This window comes from Centruroides vittatus, unplaced genomic scaffold, assembly GCF_030686945.1.
Source record: "Centruroides vittatus isolate TY-2023 unplaced genomic scaffold, ASM3068694v2 contig_677, whole genome shotgun sequence".
NCBI classification, from domain to species: domain Eukaryota; kingdom Metazoa; phylum Arthropoda; class Arachnida; order Scorpiones; family Buthidae; genus Centruroides; species Centruroides vittatus.
The window spans coordinates 105,251-124,049 of NW_027122424.1; the positions used below are offsets into that span (position 1 = coordinate 105,251).

Consider the following 18,799-nt stretch of genomic DNA (forward strand, 5'->3'; position numbering starts at 1 on the left):
ACAATTGAAACTCCAAATTACTTTTACAAGTTTTTCAAAAATAAATTCATGGCAAATTGTTTGATTTAAAGAAGTCTATCTTTATTTACCTTTTGATATTTTTAGGAATGATAGTTTCAAAACAATCTGTAAATAAAATAAATTTATTTTACAGTAGCATTATTAGGCAGTTAGAAAAAATAACATTTTGAAATGCAGGAAAACTTAGAAAAACTGATAATTATCTTTCATTATTTTAGACTTCTCAACATAGCAGCATTTAAAATTAGAGATTATAGAAGTTTTAATTTAAATTTTTATGTGACTACATGCAAAACTTTTTTTATAAATGAACTTTTTGTTTTTATCAGGTTTGAGTAAAGATCAAGTCGACATGCTGTGGTCTTGTTTGGCTACCGACAATGAGTGTGCCGACGAATTATTTAGCTGGCTTCTCAATCAAGCCATGAGCAAAGATCAGCATGCACTTAATTTAGGTCTTTTCAAACATATTCTTTTAGAAAAGGTAATAATAATCAAATATTAAAATTTGAAATATAATTTTTGAAATTATTATTTTAAAACAAACAATGATTTCAGATGCCACAGTTACCTGCACAGAATACTAGCATGACTGCTCTCAGTCTTTTACAGCAGTTAAGCAGTTTGGCCCATCTCGCCACGGCATCCTACGACACTCCAACATCAGAAGCTGATGTATTGTAACAATTTATATATTTATTATTTACATAATTGCAAAATAATTAATTTTTAAGAAATGTTTAAATATATTTAATACAGGTCAGTGGAATGCAGCAGTTGTGGGCAATAGCATTAAGAGCTCTCAATACTGATGTTAGTATGGCAGCCATTCAATATTTGAATAATTATTACATAAATGGTAAGTTTTAATGAAAAGGAAATAACTATAATTATTATTTTCTTTTAATTGATTTTAAGCATACGAATTTGGTTTGTGATCAAGCTTTGTGCTAATTTCACACTGCCACCAATTTGACGCACTATGACTAAAAAATTAGTTTTTGTTGGTAATTGTTCTGAATAAGTCCAAAACTTGGCATATATTTATGACTAGAAAGGTTTCCCTCGGAAGGAAACCGAGAAATTTCGGAATTTTGTAATAGTTGGGAATAAGTCAGGAAAAACTTTTATATTTTATGTAAAGCTGAGGAATTCATTCATCATTCTGGAAATTTACAAACATTAGCTTTTATATTCATGTTTATCATTATTCTTAGTTATAGACTAATTGATCTTTTTAACTGGTTACCAATTAATTGGCAACTTTGGAAGAAGCTCCGTTTCCAGTACCAATTAGTCAATAGTCTACTAATTGGACAATTGTCAACTACTGATTGGTTAAATGTAATCAAACTGTATAGAATGTAAAGCAAATTGAATGCTTTACTAGCAGCTATGTATATGTTATGAAAGATAGACAGTAACAAAAAAAAATCGATTCTTTATTATTATCTTGCTTCTACTATGTAAATATAAGTTTTCGAGGATGTAGTTGGCCATTTGATTGCATAATCACACACCTCTAACCCTCCCTCTTCATGCTTACAATATCCTGTCTTAGCTCCTGCAAAAGATAGCATTGTGATTTAAATTACAAAGCCTAGAGCATTTCAAAATTAGTACAAGACATTTTTTTGTTAGTTAAAATACTCAAAGGGGAAGTGACAGACCATCAAAAAATTGATAGGTAGACTAAATGCGTCTTCTCTGCACGGCCTCACCTGTCTTTTGAATGTTACTCCTACTCTTGCTTGCTCATTACGTCAACATTTTGCTGAATTTTTTATACTGTAATAGTTTATTGGTTTTAATATTCTTTAAATTATAAGAGGAAATTAAAATTAATACTAATTCTTGAAAAATCTGAAAAATTGCATGCCTTTGGTTGTGAAATGCTTGAATTATCTTGAGTATCCAGGTATGAAAATTTCCAGTGTTTGGCACTATGGTTTAAATAGATAAATAGATAATGTCTTTATAATCTGGATAATTAGTCCATTTCCTGTAATATAATATAAATGTATTATTGAGTTAAACAAAAGAAAAAAAATGGAGAAATTCTGTTATTGTTAACTCATGCATTTTGTTTTTACTTACATTTTATAATAAATTTTATAATTAAATAGCAAATTTTGAATTTTATCAAAATGTGTATTTAGTACATCATGGAACGCTTGAAAAAGAAGAAGAATTTATTGAACGCTGCATGGGTAGTTTGAATATGGCATCTCAAGATATAAAAGATGTAAGAAATAATTAATTATATTAAAAAAATAAATTCATAAGTGTTGTGTGAAGAAATTTATGAGAATGATTTCTATTTTTAGTCAGAAGAAAACAATTTAATGGTTATTCAAAGAGCCCTGTTATTGTTAAAAACCCACATTGAAGCTTTTCGAAGAAGGTTAGTAAACTATTATTCAAATGTACTTTAAGAAAAACAAATATAATAAGATGACTTTATTATTTTTTTATTATTTTAGATATGCCTATCATCTCCGTCGTTGGCAACTAGCAGATCAAAGTGTTAGTAGTCACAGATCATGTGTTGGTGAAAGGCAATCTCCACCTCTTAGAATTGTGTGTCAGCCTGCTGGACTTTCTGAAAAAGTATGAAAAATTAATCTAAAATTATGTATATACTTACTTTAATGTAATAAACAACAGTTTTATTTCAATGATATTTACACATTTGAATTTTACTATAAGAATTTTTAGAATTAAACTTTCAAAATATAATTTCGAAAGAAGGAGGCATATCGGGAAGGAAATGGCAGGAGGAGGAAATGGCACAATGACTAACTCTTTCCATCTCCAAAGAATGCTAACAATTAATGCAGACTTTGCTAAACAAATTGACCAGTTTCATCATTGGAGTGTGTTAAAGACAAACACATGTTATGTTAATTAAGTTTACCATGTCGTTCTTGCCATCACTGAATCTTGTCTGCTTTTCTTGACTACAGATAAAGAAAGATGATTTGATATAGTTTCAGTATGTTTGAGGGCAAGCGACCAGATTTAAAAATTTGGAGCTGACAAAACAAAAGTACCCATAAGGACGCCGAAATTCTTTTTTGGAATTTTAATTATTCTCAGCGTTAGAATAACAATCATTTGATATGAAACAATTTAGTTAGTGTAGAAAAAAAATGCATATAAAAATAAAATGTGAATAAAGGCAGACACAAAGTAAGACAAAGGGACAATCTTCTTCATTTTTAGTCAGAGAAGAAAGAGATTAAACTAAAAAATAATACTGAAGTATACAAAACAAATGCAACGATAAAAACACTGGGTGGTGGGTGGCCAGCCACCTTCCTTTAATGAGAAGATTCTGAACGATCCTGTAAAATGCTTTCGGATAATCCAGAGTCAGACAGATTGTGAGTTGCAGAACAGTGAGATTCTTTGATAAGTTTGTAAAAAGCCACTTCCTCTCCATTGTTATTTAGTAGTGTGATGGTAAAGAATCCGAGGGAATCACAACTGTCCCCTCATGACTGTCTCTGGGAGGACTGTGTGAAGTACCGCTATCGGAACTCCATACTGTGACGTAAGCATGCGAACTCGTGGTGTTTCGTTGGAACTTGAAGGAGGTTCCTTCATCTTCGGAAGTTTTCTGCACTAACTGCCATCCTCCAATGGGAAGCACCTTATTTCCTTTGTTGTGAATCTTTATGAATCCTTTATCCGAGTCGTACTCGACGATTTCTACGTCTCCCTTGGTGGACGACGAAGCCTGGGCCGTTGCGCCTGGTCCCACGGATACCAGTCGATACGTCCGTACAATCTATACAAGCTACGCGTCCGCGGCAGAAATCATGACAAAAATATGTACACTCTATATACAGGAGAAGAGGAGCGGTGCCTTGGGCGGGAGGCCTCCGAAAGAGGCGAGTCTGGGAAGAAGGGCGCAGACTCGGGCACCTGGGCAGACGAGCCAGCAGTACCTCCAGCCAACAGGGACAGGAGGTGACAAACTGGCGCAAATATTTGGGTTTCCAGCCCTTGGCAAAGCTGACTCTGACGGAGTTGGGGTCGATGGGACCATCTGAACGTTCGGTCGGACTGGCGGCCAGGCGGGCCCTGCGATACTCGGATTTGTGGTAATCGAAGATCTTGATGGAGTATCCGGGCGGCACCTTGTAGACGGTGGGAGCGCCCGCCTTGGACCGCTTGAGGGTGGGCGAATTGACGAAGACCGGATGGTCGGAGCGATTGTACAGCCAGACACTGTCCGCCTCCCTGGAGAGACTGACACCTGGTCCGAGTGGAGTGGAGTTCGGCCAGCATGGCCAGACACAGGCCGTCGCCGTGAGGCAGTTCGGAAAAGCCGTCCACTCGGTCGCCGCTGACTGGAAACAGTCGACCCACTCTAGTTCGTAACTCCCAGTAGGTCACGCTGCACCAGGTGTCGGAGGCTCTGTTCTCACCTGTGGTTGGGTAACTGGGAGGGTGGGAGCCTCGGTCCTCGGTGTCGAACGTCTTTCCCTCAAAGTAAACGAATGTGTCAGCGGCGGCTGTCGACGAAGGTAGCCCGGCAACTGGCGTCATCCTTTCCGCTTCGGACTCCGCTTTTCGGGCGTGTCTTGCGTAGGGAGGAGGTGGCAATTCTGGCTTGCAGAGTTGACTCCAATGATATGGATTGCAGCATATGTACAGAGGATCGTTGGCGGTGTCACACCAATGCAACCACTTGAGTTCAAAGGGCTGCCGGACATCGGGCCGCCTCCACAGCTGGCAACAGAGCACATGCAGCGGCAGGGTCCTCCGTCCCAAGCGGAGATCGCCTCTCGGCACCAGGGCGCAGCCGGTGACGTCACAGCTGCGACTCTCCACCGCCTGCACCAACAACTCCAACTGGCTCTCCTTGAGTCTCTTCAGCATGTTCTGCACCATGATTTGACTTTGGTCTCCAGCAACCGGTGGATTCGTCCTCGTCGACCAGCAGCCGGTGTTTCCACAAGTGTTTCACTAACGCGTTTTGCCTAGATGGAAACATGAAAGCGCAACATAATTTCGCCGGTCTGTCTTCACCTTCGGCATCCGTTGTCTCATCCAACCCCGTGGTTGCTGACCACGGGTTCACATCGGAGACGGGCAAGGGCACTCGCTTTTCCCTGACCGGCGTCTTCCCAGAGTATCCAAATCCCAACTTAATTGTAATTTAGGTGTTCTTTTATGTTTATAATATGTATTTTTTTATTTAAAATTGTAAGGTTTGTATTCTAAATAGTACCTATTCTCTGTTGTATGCCATTTTGCTAGTAAAATGTGAGTGTGTTTTGTTTATATTTAGTGCAGAATGTAATCAAACATTTTATCAGGTGATTTGTGAAATGTCTGAATCTTCTGAAATTATAATTGTAATTTCAATCTTACAATATTTTTCTGTGCTTAATGTATAATTAAAATTTTAATTTCATTAAAATAAAACTCTTGGGCTTTAAATTTTGTTTCACTAAATTGTTTTTGATTTAATACAAACTATTTTTATTAATTACAAGAATTTTTTTATGTTATTTAATGAGAGTATTTGTATAATTTAGACGACTTTAGAAATGCAGAGTACAGATTATGTGGCAGATCTTCGTGCTGAAGTTAGTCAGTGGTGGGAACAGCTACAAAAGAAAAGTAGAAGAGAACAGCAGGTAATGCTTTCTACATAAATATTTATTGCACTGATTTATGGCCTAATTGCTAATGACTTCTAATTACTAGATAGTCACCAAATAGCCAGTATTTTTAAAATTAAAACTTGACTACAAATAGAAACAGCCACTATTGGTAGTAGTTAATACATATGTAAATTTGTACATGTTTACCTTTACAAAAATTCTGATATTTAGATTAGCATCACTATTTTATAAAAACTCATTATTTTTGGTAACTTGTTGTCTTCTCAGTCCACTTAACGTGGACTGAGAAGACAACAAGTTACCAAAAATAATGAGTTCAGTTTGTGGGACTCTACTGTAATTTCTGTTTGATTTTATCATCCATTCAATTTGCAGTTTGTTTTTAGTTTGTAAAGAAAGGGATTCTCTTGTTAATTCTAAAGCTGGAACTATCTTTTAAATGCTAAAATTTACACCTTCCTCTCACTTTCTAGCAATTCACTGATTAAAAGTCTGCTTAACCTATGCAGGCCACTGAAAGTGGCCAAAAATGTTTTTTTAATCAGTGAATTGCTGGAAAGTTAGGTGTAAATTTTTGTATTTAAAAGATTCTCTATTATTTGATTCTGTAACATTCTGAACTGCATTCCATTTTCAAGAGTTCTATGTAACTAGAGTTGACATGAAAACGCTGAAAATGTTTTTGTATACAATAAATATTTCACTACATTAAAAAACAGTACGGATTTTTATGATACAGTACAAAATTTTTGCAATTTTAAGACACATACTTTTCACATTTTACAGAAAAAATTCTTTAAAGAGAAATCTGTATTGTGAATCTTGGCATTAAAGTTTAATTGTATTTTCATTTGCGTCGTTTAATTAAAGAACGAAGAGAAATTAGAATTCATGAGAATATTATACAAAATTAGCTCAAACAAACAAATTTTTTACAGGATATCGAGGGAAGTTGCGGAAGTAGTAGTAGCGGAAGTAATTCAGCCCTGTCTCCCATTTTGGGTACAATGCTATCCGAAGGCCCGATAAGAATGATTTCTCAAGGTCAAGAATTGACTTGTGATTTGGACGAGAAAACACTTTCAGAAATGGGATTCAAAGATTTACAGGTAATTATTTTAATTAAAAGTTACATTTTGTTAATAATGTAATTGAATAGGATTTAAATTTGCAGCATTACACAAATGTTACTATAAATGTGACTTTTATGAATGATACGAATCTGTATTCTGTGAGAATTGTTTTATTTCTTGTAATTTGGTTTCTAATATAAATAATTTAATATAGTAAACAACAAAATAATTAAGAGCAAATAAAAGTTAAATGCATTCAGACAAGTATAAGGTTGTGTATATTTAAGTATTCTTACTTATAAGCTTATTTACATGTGTGCATATGCATGCCAAAGTTAAAAAAAATTAATGTAAATCCCTATTGTTTCTCAAATGATTCAAACTGAATACATTTAAATGTTTTTGGATTCTGTTAACATTTTTAGAAAACTATTACTTTTAAATAGAAATTCTGAAGATTTTGTGACTATAGAAATAACAAGAGACTTTTATAAATCTTACAAATAAAATTTTTCAAGTCATATGACTTCTTTATTGTTATTTATTGAATGTTTAATTGTTTGATTTATTTTGTTTCCTCAGCACCATGAAGTGCAATTGATTAGATACAAGGTGGTTTTTTTATATTATTTATTTATTCATTGGTGTGTCAAAACTGCCGTGTGTCTAATCAGTTGCACTTTATTGTGCCGAGGAGAGAAAGCAAATAGGAAGACACAATTTCAAATTTAATAATAAAAAAATAATGTTTGATTTTATATTTTAAACACCAATGAGTAAGGACACAAAAAACAGTAATGATTAGAGTTAACAATTACAAATTATTAAAAATTGATAAATATTATTATTAACATTTGACAATAAAAATTTTAATTAACCCCTTCTTGTCCGCGCGAATTTTAAAAAAAATCATAATTAATAATTAAATTATAATTAAAAATAGTCAAAACTAAAAAAAAACGAAAGAAATGTGTTAATTTTGAAGAAAACACTTCAAAGTACAATTTCCTTTTTCTCGCCTTAGCGCGAAACTTGACACTGATGAGTCATTGTTTACACAGCTGGATGACCTTGAGAACAGCTGGTGTCGTGTTTCGCGGGACATTCTCATGAAACTCTCGGGAGGAGAAGGGTAAAAAGTAGGGTGAATACTAGATGGCTGGATATTTCAAAACTTTTTTTTTTAATTACGATTTTTATTGAAATTTCCGACCCCCCCGACTTAATTAAACGTAATTATAAAAAAATCTATTAATTAAAAAAATTAAAAAACTATTGGATGTTGTTTTTTACATCAGAAAATAGCTTTAAATAACTTTACCGAAGTAAAATCGGTGCGCTAGAAGTTTAGAAGGATAAATAAAGTTCTATAAAAAAATCCCATAAAAAAACAATTAAGCGTTAATTGCCCGTCATTAAGGGTTAATTAAAATCGCAATAAAATTTTTTCGCGCGGGAAAAAATTTTTCAAAAAATTTGGGGACTGAAAATACATCCGAAAGTCCAAAAAAACATTTTTTTTTCGCCGATTTTTTTTCTCCGAGGGTCTAAAACACCATTTTCTGTGTAACGCTATGTAAACCGATCGAACTGAGTTCGATTGCGGACAGAAAGGGGTTAATGGCTACAGTCATTGATATTTCTGTACAAAATTTTTAAAAATTTCAGTTGGTTTTTGTTTCGGTCGGAGCAGCCAGACCAGTGCGTAGAAGAGAGGGACTTGAACCTGCCTCAACGTTACCTCCTCCACCACAAGAACGTCTTCCGATAACTTTATTATTGCAGCCACTGTATTTTGAACAATTATTTAGTTTAATGCAACAACTTGGTTATTACAAAGCTGTAAATCGAGCAGGAGTAAGTAGTTTTAAATATTACTTACATTATTAATTTTCTTGCAAGTTATTTTTTTATTTATCAAGTTTTTTGGTAGTAGTCTATTGAAATTTTCTTAACATTAAAACTTTCTCAGACCTATCAGGGTTGAAATAGTTTTATGTTTGATATTGTTACATATTTATATAATCTTGCTGTTACAAGATGATAAAATGTCATTAACTGTTTTGAATTTGTAATTTAATTAATTTTGTTTATTAAAATGTATTATAATTGTGTTTCTAAAATAAGGAACCAGTTGCTCATACTAGAGCTCAAGTATTATCTCGGCGTGTTTGGGAAATCTTAACGATGCTACCAACCTCTCCCGTTGTGCTACAAGGATTTAAGGACATTGCTAAAGTATAGTCATCACAATTTATTTTTTTAAAAGTTTAAAGTTAGGATATCACAAAATTAACATCATATTTATAATTTATCTACTAACAAAAACTATAGGATCAAGAACCGGGTAAAAACACTGCATTGTTGCAAAAGTTATTGAATCCTGAAGGTCCTCCTAAATTAATGTATTCTCTTCAGATTGTAGAGTCGTTAAGACGCCAGGGTCCTAAACTAAATAAATCACTCGTAAGTATTTTTATTACTATTACATTTTTAAGAGTAACATTAAGATAGCTTATTTGTTTCTAAGAACATTTTGTCATATATATCTTTTAATTGGCAAGACATTAAATGTTGAATAAGACAGATTTGAGGAATTCAGTTACTAAAATAGAAATTATTGATGCAATATACCAGAAGAGGAGAAAGATGTAGAAAAATGATGTTTGCTTTTAGTGTTGGATGACGACGACAAGACTAGTTAAAAAGTAATAAATACATTAAAACATCATTAGTTTGTGCCTTTTGAAAAGCAGTAGAACTGCTATTTAATGTGAATTAATTCAGTTTTTCAAAACAACAAATGCTGATTAAATGTTAGAGAGTAATATGTAAATATTTAATTATAGAACAGTTATATTAAAATACAAAAGAAATACGTACATTTTATGTAATCATCATCATCATCAATCTTTATTTGATATAATGGGCATTATTACAAAGGGGGTTAAAGAACATTGTTGTTTTAAGTTTGATACATGAACAAAGAAATTATATAATTTATACAAAAATAGCATGGCAAAATTATCACCGAATAAAATTTGGTAACAAAAATCAGATGGCAGTGTAGCAACTTGAACATTCAAAAGAATATGACAAGAATCAAGAATGTGTTTTCTCATATCCATCACTGTTGTTCCACAAAAAGAACATTTGGAGTCACGTAAAACATTAATTACTTTACCATTTAGGTATATCAAAATCCTATTTAGTTTAAATTGTGCAGCAAATGACTTTCTTTTATAACACAAATCAGACAATGCGATCAAAGCATAAAAATTAGAGGAGGATACTTGGGTAATGTTCTTTGTCAGTAATTTTGAATTTCTTGTTTGGCTAATTCAATATATTTGGCATCAAATGTTAAAATTTATAAATTTTATTTTTGAAAACAAAAAAAAAACACACGTTTGTATTGCAGATTGAATTAAATAACAAAAATCTATTTTATGAATACTTATTTCTTTGTGCATTTCATTTTTTATAGCCTTATAAATCCTCTCTTACTGATCAGCAGCAGTCATCTCATCAGGAAATAGCATGGGCACAAAAAGTATGTAAAAGTTTCTGAATTGTATGAATTTTATATACTGTATATTAATTTGAAATTTTATTATTAAACCATTCGCTGTAACCGAGTAGTTTGTGGAACATGGTGGATTGAGACATTTATTTGACATATTTGTTTCCGGAGTCCTTCAAGCACGAGATGGAGAAGAATGGAATGAAGTAAAATATATATTTTTAATTCTGCTCAAATTTATGATGGAAATAATTTCAAATATTTGAATTTTTTTTATCAGTGGAACCAAGATTGTGTTGCCTGTCTGCTGAGATTGATATATCAGTTTGGCATTGGAAGTACAGACAACGAAATTGTCATCGAAGATGGGCACGATAATGGAGAAATGCCTCGCAAGAAAACTAAACGTTCTAGAAAAGGCAGCACAGATAAACTACTTATTCCAAAACTTAATAAGGTAAAAATTCTTTTGTACTGTGACTTGAAATACTAATTTACATTATAAGATGATTCTTGTATTATTTTTGAAATATATATACATAAATTTTTCTACTGAAGTTATGTGAGATTAAAGGAACTTTAATCTCGTAACTATAGTAACTTTAGTCTCTCTCTCAAATTAAAATGAAATAGTATTATGGAATAGAAATATTAGATATATGTTGTTTGTTTGATTAAGAACATACAATTTATATTTAAGATCTTGTACATAAGCAGTGAACTGGTCAGATTTTATTAATATTAAATCTATTAGTTAGTTACTAGATGTATTAGGCTATGTCTGGGTTACTAATTTAGTTAATTAACCATATAATTTAACCAAAGGCAGGTTGTTTAACTACCATCTTGTATTAATTAATATTAATAACTAGAAGTTCAATTTAAGTAAATTAAATAATTTCTAATTATCTAGAAGAAAAGATTGACTCATGGTGGGGACTTGACTTTTCTGCATATTGGACCAATGCATTATTAGTACACTACCCAGACTTCTAAGTCTTTACTTTCAGATCAATATTAATAAAAGCTATGTAATTGTGGAGGTTGTCTTGTCTTGCCTACTGAGGTCATCTTTGACTCTTGGCTCTGATTCTCTACCAGTTTAACTTACTCTTGCTTGGTACATACCAATGAACCAGCCTGATTTTAGTAATATGAAACTAAGTATTTACTTACCAAATTTATTGGGCTACTATATTATGCTAGGGTAAACCAGAAAGATGAAGTAAATAGAATGCAATCCTGTTTCATTTCCAAAGAAGGCTTCAATGTTTTAAAACAAAAGTGTACTATAAATTTTATTTAGCAGTGTATTATCAATTTTTTATGTAGTATTTTGATATTATTTATTAGCATTGAAGATTAGCACAAGGCTATAATCTAACTTCGAATCTTTAGTCAAATCATAGTTAACTAAATAAATAGCTCAAACGTAGTCTGATAAATCTTGCAAGATGTTTGATTTAATATTAGTAAAAATTATATTTACAGTTATGTATTATTTATCATTTATTGTGCAAAACATGAATAACTAAAACAACTTACTTTATTTATTAAGCATGTACTAGATATAATTTATGGTGTGGACAATAATAAATTCGATATAAAATAACAGACTTCAATGAAATTTATTTTAGCTTATGTTAATTTGTGTAGTACTGTATATCAGATCACTTGCTATACATATAAGGTGAATGCGTAAGTATAATTTGGAATCATACCAAAGGAAAAATATATGATAGACTGTGGCTTAGTACAGGGCTGATAAATTTATGATGCATATACATAAAATGGCTACTTTCGAAAAATTTGCTTAACATGCAACACACTATACAATTTCATTTAGTTTTAACTGTAAAATCAAGAAAGCAAGTAACTAGACAAAGGAACAAAATAATAATAATACAGGAAAAAAATATTCCAAAAATGGTTAAAAATAGGACCTCCAGTGTACAGAGTGCAATTTTTTTTATATTTTAGCCATGGAATAAGAAATTGGACACACCTAAATTGAATATAATATATTTTCTAAAACATATTTCTTTCAGAGCAGATTACTTTGATTGTTAACCTGATTGTAAGTTGCCTGATTGTAAAATTTTGCTTCAGTTTATTAGTTTTCACATCTTAGAATGATTATTTTTTCATAATATTAGAAGTCAATATTCTGATTTGTTAGCCAGAACCAAATACTCTCCTCAAGTGCAGTAATTTCTGTCAAAAATTAAATTAGAATTAACTTTATACAACTGTTCAATAATTTATGAATTAATATATATATATATATATATTTTTTTTTTTTTTGAATTTGAGACTTAGAAGTATACTTTTTATGATTTAGGTTATGTTACAAATGATGTGTGAAGTGGAATCTGTACTGAAAGTTTTATTAAGTATTTTATATGAAGCTGCTTTACCGTGCGATCCCAATCAATACAAAACAGGATTTTGGGGAAGAGCTCAAGTTGTGTATTGTGCAATGACATTGTTGGTGTCTTGGGCTGTTTCCGAACCGCTCGTCAAAACCTATTTATTTCAACATCCTGATTTGGAATCGTGGCTGAAAAGACTAGTCTTGGATGATCCAGAGGTAAATTTTATAAGTATAAAATTTTAAATGATTTAATCAAATGTTAGCTTGGTTTTAAATGACAAACATTTTACTTACAGCCCGCAGTTCGAAGGGAGACATGTACAGGCCTGTATCGGCTGTGTCTGGGATCAACTGTCGATGGAAAGACGGGACTGGGATTCATCGCTCCATTACTGAACAGTTTACTGAGCTTTTTGTCAGTGGCACAAAACATGAGACCTCCAAGACCAGATGTAGGAATTATTTATTTTATGTACTTTTTTTTTTGGGTTTTTTTTTTATTTTAACTTTTAGATCTTACTTTTTAGGAAGAAGAGAAAGAACCGTATGGACCGGGATGTAAAGATTATTTTTGGCTAATATGTCGCCTGGTCGATAGTTTGGACGACGACATACTTCAAGAAAATGCACAAGATCAGGTATTAATCAATTTTTTAAAACAAATTTATTCATCCAGAAATTTATTTCATTTATATATAACTGTTTGACCAACAACATGGTATAGTTTTTTCTTATTTTTTAAAAAGAAATATATAATGACTTATCCCAAAAATATCTTTAAGCCTTATTTGGCTTATTTGAATTTCTTCCATGATAAATATATTAGTTACATGATGTGTCATCAGAGTTTGCACAAAGTTGAAAATGACTAATATAGAAATTTTGTATAAGAAATTTTTCATGTTTTTTTTTTTTTTGATATTTTTAGTTTGGTCATTTTCAAAGTCCATCCTCAGTTTACAAACTTTAAAAATTCCATAGTTTAAGAAAGCTTTCAGTTTTTATTTAATGATATTATATAGCAGGAGTCACCAAACTTTTTCACAGCGGGCTGGATAACTGAGAGAATGAGGGGCGTGGGCCGCATAACCATTTTGTTCAATACAGTATACTGAATACCCAAAACATAAAGAAAACCAACATATTTATTTACCACTACAGAAACAAGATTCCTGCAGCAAGCTCGTAATCGCTTTTTTTGGAAACTTGATTGCAGCTATTTACACAAAAAGAGCTGTGATATCCAAGTGACAAAAAGTCACCGAATTTTTCATTTCACTGATTTTCCTAAAAATTATATTACTGTCAAATGCAAGAATCAGATTCGACTAATTTTGGCATTTTTACCTAAACTTATTTTAAATTTTTTACATAGTAAGTTAATTTACAATGTGTGATATTTTCATATAAATAATTATATTTTAGCTCATTTATGGCATACAGTGCGGTGGCGTGCCAGTTGAACTGACCTTTGCAAGATGTAGTTTGGTAACCTGTGTTATAGAAGTATAATTTATGCCATTATGGGATGAATTTTTCCTACTAATTTGGTGATATCTATATATTAGTATAAACAACCAATAACTAAATTAGAGTAATACCAAATGTTTGTTGGATTATATCACTGTAATAATGCTACTATCAATAATTAAATGTAAAGTAATTTATCCTAGAAGTAGGTGTAAGGAGTCATTGCTTGATACATTTAATAATTATATTTAAATAAATATATAATAAATAATTTAGAATGTTGGAAGAAAAGAAATGACCCAGAGTGAGAGTTGCAGATTCACGTCTAACTCTGGGATAATTAGTTAATAATTATTCAGAATTTATTAATGTTTTAGTCTGAATTAATCTACTGTTAATTGTTATATGATGTATTATATTTTTGTTTAAGTTATAACCAGGGTTCCTACACACCTGGAAAGTCAGGGATGTGTTCAGAAAAAGTCATGGAATGTCAAAGAATTTGTTAAAAATTGTCAAAAAGTTAGGGAATTTGCTTCCTTGGCTGCCTTGTTGATTTTTTGCTGACAATATGCTTGACTAAGTGTAGCCATCTCCAGGCAGCAATTTTACAATACAACTTTTGAAAAGGTGTGAAGAATATTTTTAGGACCCAAAATTTCTCTTAAGCTTACACAAAATTTTCCCAAAAATTTACAAAGTACACAAAATGATAAATAATTTAAATGGTATTTTTTATAATTTTTCATTTTAATAATTTTGATTGCATAACAAAACAGTTTCTGATTTTTTTCCAGTTTATTAATATTCTGTAAAGTTCAGGAAATTTAATAAATATATACTTTTGTACATGAGTTACATAGAATTTGTTAATGAATAATAACAAATAATTGCTTTTTTTCTTTTTTTAAAGCCATGTAGATTTTATGGTTGTGGAATAATAACAGAATTTTAATAAAACATTTTATTTTTAATTTGAACAATTTGGCAATTATAAAAAATATATAACTGTTAATTAGAAAAAATAACTAACAAACATTGGAGAAGCAAAACATACGTGCATAGGAAGTCAAATGCTGTTTTATTTTGTCAATGTGCCATACTTTAAGAGATGTGAGAGTCAGGAAATTTGTACAAAGCTGATCAGAGGTCAGGGAAAGTCATAGAAATTAAAACAAAAATTTGAGTAGGAATCCTGTATAACACATTTTAAATATTTACGTTTGTGAAAAAATTATATTTTTAAAACTTAACATTTAATTTTATGCAAAATTTAAAATTAATTACTAATTATGTCATGCATTATTAGTGTTTTTATTAGATCACATAATATAAAATTTTTCTTTTCAGAAATCTCTCTTAGATCTGGAAAGTTTGGCTCGTTACCTAGCAGAAGCGGTCATCAGTCGTGACTTTAGGGAGACGAGGCACAATACAGTCGAAGATGACGGATTGAGAGGCTTGCTTACACTAGCGACAGTTGTGATAAAACATAATCCTCCTTTTAAGTTTTCAAAAGAAGGCCAGGTACGAAATATTAAATATTCTATGGAAGGAAAGCAGTTTTGTAAATTTTTGGACTTTTTTTAGGAATTTCTTTTGCAAGTGTTTGATTGTCTGTTTGCATTACCGAGTCCGGGTCATAGATATTTACCTAAGTGTAAATCTCAGCCTGTTCGTTCTGCAGCATTCGACTTATTAGTTGAACTGGTCAAAGGCTGCGAGGAAAATTACAAATTTCTTCATGCAAAACTGTTGAAACAACATAGTCCAGGTGAAATATTAATGTTAATTTGTTTATATATCAAGTAAAATTTATATATATATACACTGTAGTATTGACAAATTACTACATTTGTTAATTTTAAAAGTATTTCTCAAATTAAATACTTTTGGTTATATCAAAATATTTTCTACAGAATCTCATGCACCGTATCCTTGGGATTATTGGCCTCACGAAGACGGGAGATCTGACTGTGGTTACGTGGGATTGACGAATTTAGGTGCCACCTGCTATTTGGCATCATGCATGCAACATTTATATATGATGCCTCAAGCTCGAGCATCTATTCTAGCAGCCAAGGTAAAAAAAATAGTAAAGTTTTTAAGAGACGATAATATAATAATAGACTCGGTTCAGCAATACAATTTAACACCAATAAAATGTAAACGTTTCAAATACTTTTTCCATCAAATTATTATAATGCTTTTTAACTATCAGTTGCAGTTTTTAAAAGATCTTGTTAGATATACATAAAATTACCAAAATATAAACTTAAAAATAATTAAATGCCTTTAAAGAGTACTGAATATAATAAAACTTGCAGAATTGGTAAGTGCTTTTGACTTAGCGCATCTTCAGACTGAATTTCTGTTGCTGTAATCCTCCATGTAACATGCACTTGCAGCAAGCTGCTTAGTGTTAGTTACATTATAAAATTATTACAAGTTTGAGTCTAGTTTGAAGTGTTTTTGAAAAATGCTTTCAAAGGTTTATACAAGATAGCAGTAACTCGAAATCACTTACTGATCTTAGGAGTTTTGATGTGTTTAGTATGTCTTTAAAGTATTTTATTCTATATAAGATCTTGTAGGTCTGTGTACAAACAATTTGAGCAAAACACAAAATTTGGTAAGATCTATTAAAAATCAGTTAAAATATGGAATTTTTTTTAGGGATGGAAAAATTTTTTCAAATATTTGCAGTTAGTCTTATGTATGTATTACATTATTTTTCAGTTTTATACTTCCAAACAGATTGTATCTTATTCTAATACAGCTCTGTAGACTTACAAAGTTACGAAAGTCATCTTTTGAAGAAAACCTTTTCCTAAATGTCGACTTTTATTTTATCTAGTTTTTAAGATTCTTCCCACTGTGACTGTTTTTTTTCCCCCCTCGGAACCTGCAGTAATTTCATTATCACCACAGTCTTGGCAACATGATCGCTATACAGGGTCTTTATAATTAAAGTTCCACTTTGAAATGGTCATAAAAGGAAAACTACTGGACAAAATGTTATCAAACTTGGTAATAGTTTACAGGAAAGCATGGGATTTTATTTTCTGCAAAAAAAAAAAGTATAACAACTCACCACCAGCACTTTATGCAATAGTGTTAAACAAAATAAGACTTGAAGACATCAGTTGAAAATGTTTTTAATCATTTCTGAAATGTGTTACAAAGCATGTTCAGGAAATGGTGGACACCATTTCCTGAAAGCAAGTTAAATCACTTTACTGTGTTCTCAACAATAGCACTTAGCATATCAAGAGGATTGTTACAGACATGTTGGTGTATCACATTTTTCAATTCCGTCAAATTGTTTATCACCATAAACAGTGACTTTGTGGGTAACCCCATAATCAGAAGTCACAGGAGTTGAGGTCTGATGACCAGGGTGGCCAAGAAATGGGAAAGTGTTTTGGCTTATTACCCGGTCATCCATGAAATGCTGAAATGTTGCTCAAGTAACATTTCATGGAGCACAAAAGCATTTTCTAATTAGGCTAAATAAATATGTTCATTTAATTTTTGTTTTTTTAAAAGTTGATTATTCCTCTAATGAAACTATTCATATTTGACTAAATTCTCTATATATGTTCTCTAAATTTCCATTTTTTTTTGCATAAACAATTTTTTCATAAGTTGAAATATTTTCTTAAATGACCAATGGAAGTATATTTTGTGGCTCATTTAGTGTTTACTAAATGTATTTTATAGATTAGTACAGAAAGCAAGCATGAAAATACACTAAGAGAACTGCAAAGAATGTTTGCCTATCTATTGGTAAGTTTGATACATTTATTATATTAAAAATTGTGTTTGTTATGAGAGTATTATTTAAATCAGTGATTCTCAACCTTCTTAGCTCTGCAACCCCCCAAATAGTAAATACAGTAGAGAGTCGTTAATCCGAATCAATTGGGGACTGGAGTTGTTCGGATTAGTGATTTGTTTATATAACTGATTATGTACGAAAAATATATTAACCTGTCCGATGTTCAAACTTTTCTCCGTTGCGTGTCGCTTCGTGTTGAATTTTTGTCAATTTTAAGTTTAACGAAAATTTTTATAATAATAATCGAGGCTATTGTATCGTTAAAAATTATTTCTTTATTTTGTACAAACAAAGTAAATATATTGAAGAATATAAAAACATGAAAATTATACTTTAGAAGTAAATCAAAAATGTTTGATTCAGCACGACACAGTCCAACTGAAAATCCTTCGGATAACCGGCGATTCGGATTATCGGGGTTCGGATTAACGACTCTTTACTGTATAAATAAAATTAATATTTTGCGACCCGCCCCCACCCAAAGGAATAATAACAGTAAGCCTTACTATTACTAATTGAATTTTGACTGTAATTATAAATGTAAATTTTTTAAAATATTATATAATCACATTGCACTAATTTTATACATTAAGAAAATACCGACAGTATAAAAAATGTAATACAACTATTCCTATTATTTTATGTCGCCGCGTTTATAGCGACAGGTATGAACATGCATGTATGACGTGTACATCCACACATGGAGAAAATTTTAAATGAAAAACAAATGCAACCATCACATTAATTTCTTTTCTTTTCTTTATTGTGAGTAAAATGTTTATAAGTTTATAATAAATGATTTTTTCTCATAAAATGATATCATTATTCTCTCATGACCACCCTTCAATAGCGAGG

The 18,799-nt window shown here is 31.5% G+C and overlaps 2 protein-coding genes across 2 annotated transcripts in view; one reads left to right on the forward strand and one right to left on the reverse strand.

The window, feature by feature from the left end:
* Positions 1-18,799, forward strand: part of puf (ubiquitinyl hydrolase 1 puf) — a 139,219-nt gene that overhangs the window by 76,142 nt on the left and 44,278 nt on the right. The window contains exons 17-37 of the mRNA XM_067276129.1: positions 351-505; positions 580-696; positions 781-880; positions 2,181-2,266; positions 2,349-2,425; positions 2,505-2,631; positions 5,574-5,675; positions 6,602-6,772; positions 8,405-8,593; positions 8,864-8,974; positions 9,071-9,202; positions 10,224-10,289; positions 10,379-10,465; positions 10,540-10,716; positions 12,601-12,849; positions 12,930-13,085; positions 13,161-13,271; positions 15,454-15,630; positions 15,694-15,877; positions 16,023-16,186; positions 17,827-17,892. Of these exons, the coding sequence (XP_067132230.1) occupies positions 351-505; positions 580-696; positions 781-880; positions 2,181-2,266; positions 2,349-2,425; positions 2,505-2,631; positions 5,574-5,675; positions 6,602-6,772; positions 8,405-8,593; positions 8,864-8,974; positions 9,071-9,202; positions 10,224-10,289; positions 10,379-10,465; positions 10,540-10,716; positions 12,601-12,849; positions 12,930-13,085; positions 13,161-13,271; positions 15,454-15,630; positions 15,694-15,877; positions 16,023-16,186; positions 17,827-17,892 (2,804 nt within the window). The remainder of the gene's footprint in view (positions 1-350; positions 506-579; positions 697-780; positions 881-2,180; positions 2,267-2,348; positions 2,426-2,504; positions 2,632-5,573; positions 5,676-6,601; positions 6,773-8,404; positions 8,594-8,863; positions 8,975-9,070; positions 9,203-10,223; positions 10,290-10,378; positions 10,466-10,539; positions 10,717-12,600; positions 12,850-12,929; positions 13,086-13,160; positions 13,272-15,453; positions 15,631-15,693; positions 15,878-16,022; positions 16,187-17,826; positions 17,893-18,799) is intronic.
* On the reverse strand, positions 3,473-4,923 carry LOC136980091 (mothers against decapentaplegic homolog 6-like). The gene is given in 3 exon segments (XM_067276130.1): positions 3,473-3,777; positions 3,821-4,293; positions 4,295-4,923. Coding segments are annotated over 3 exon segments (1,407 nt in total).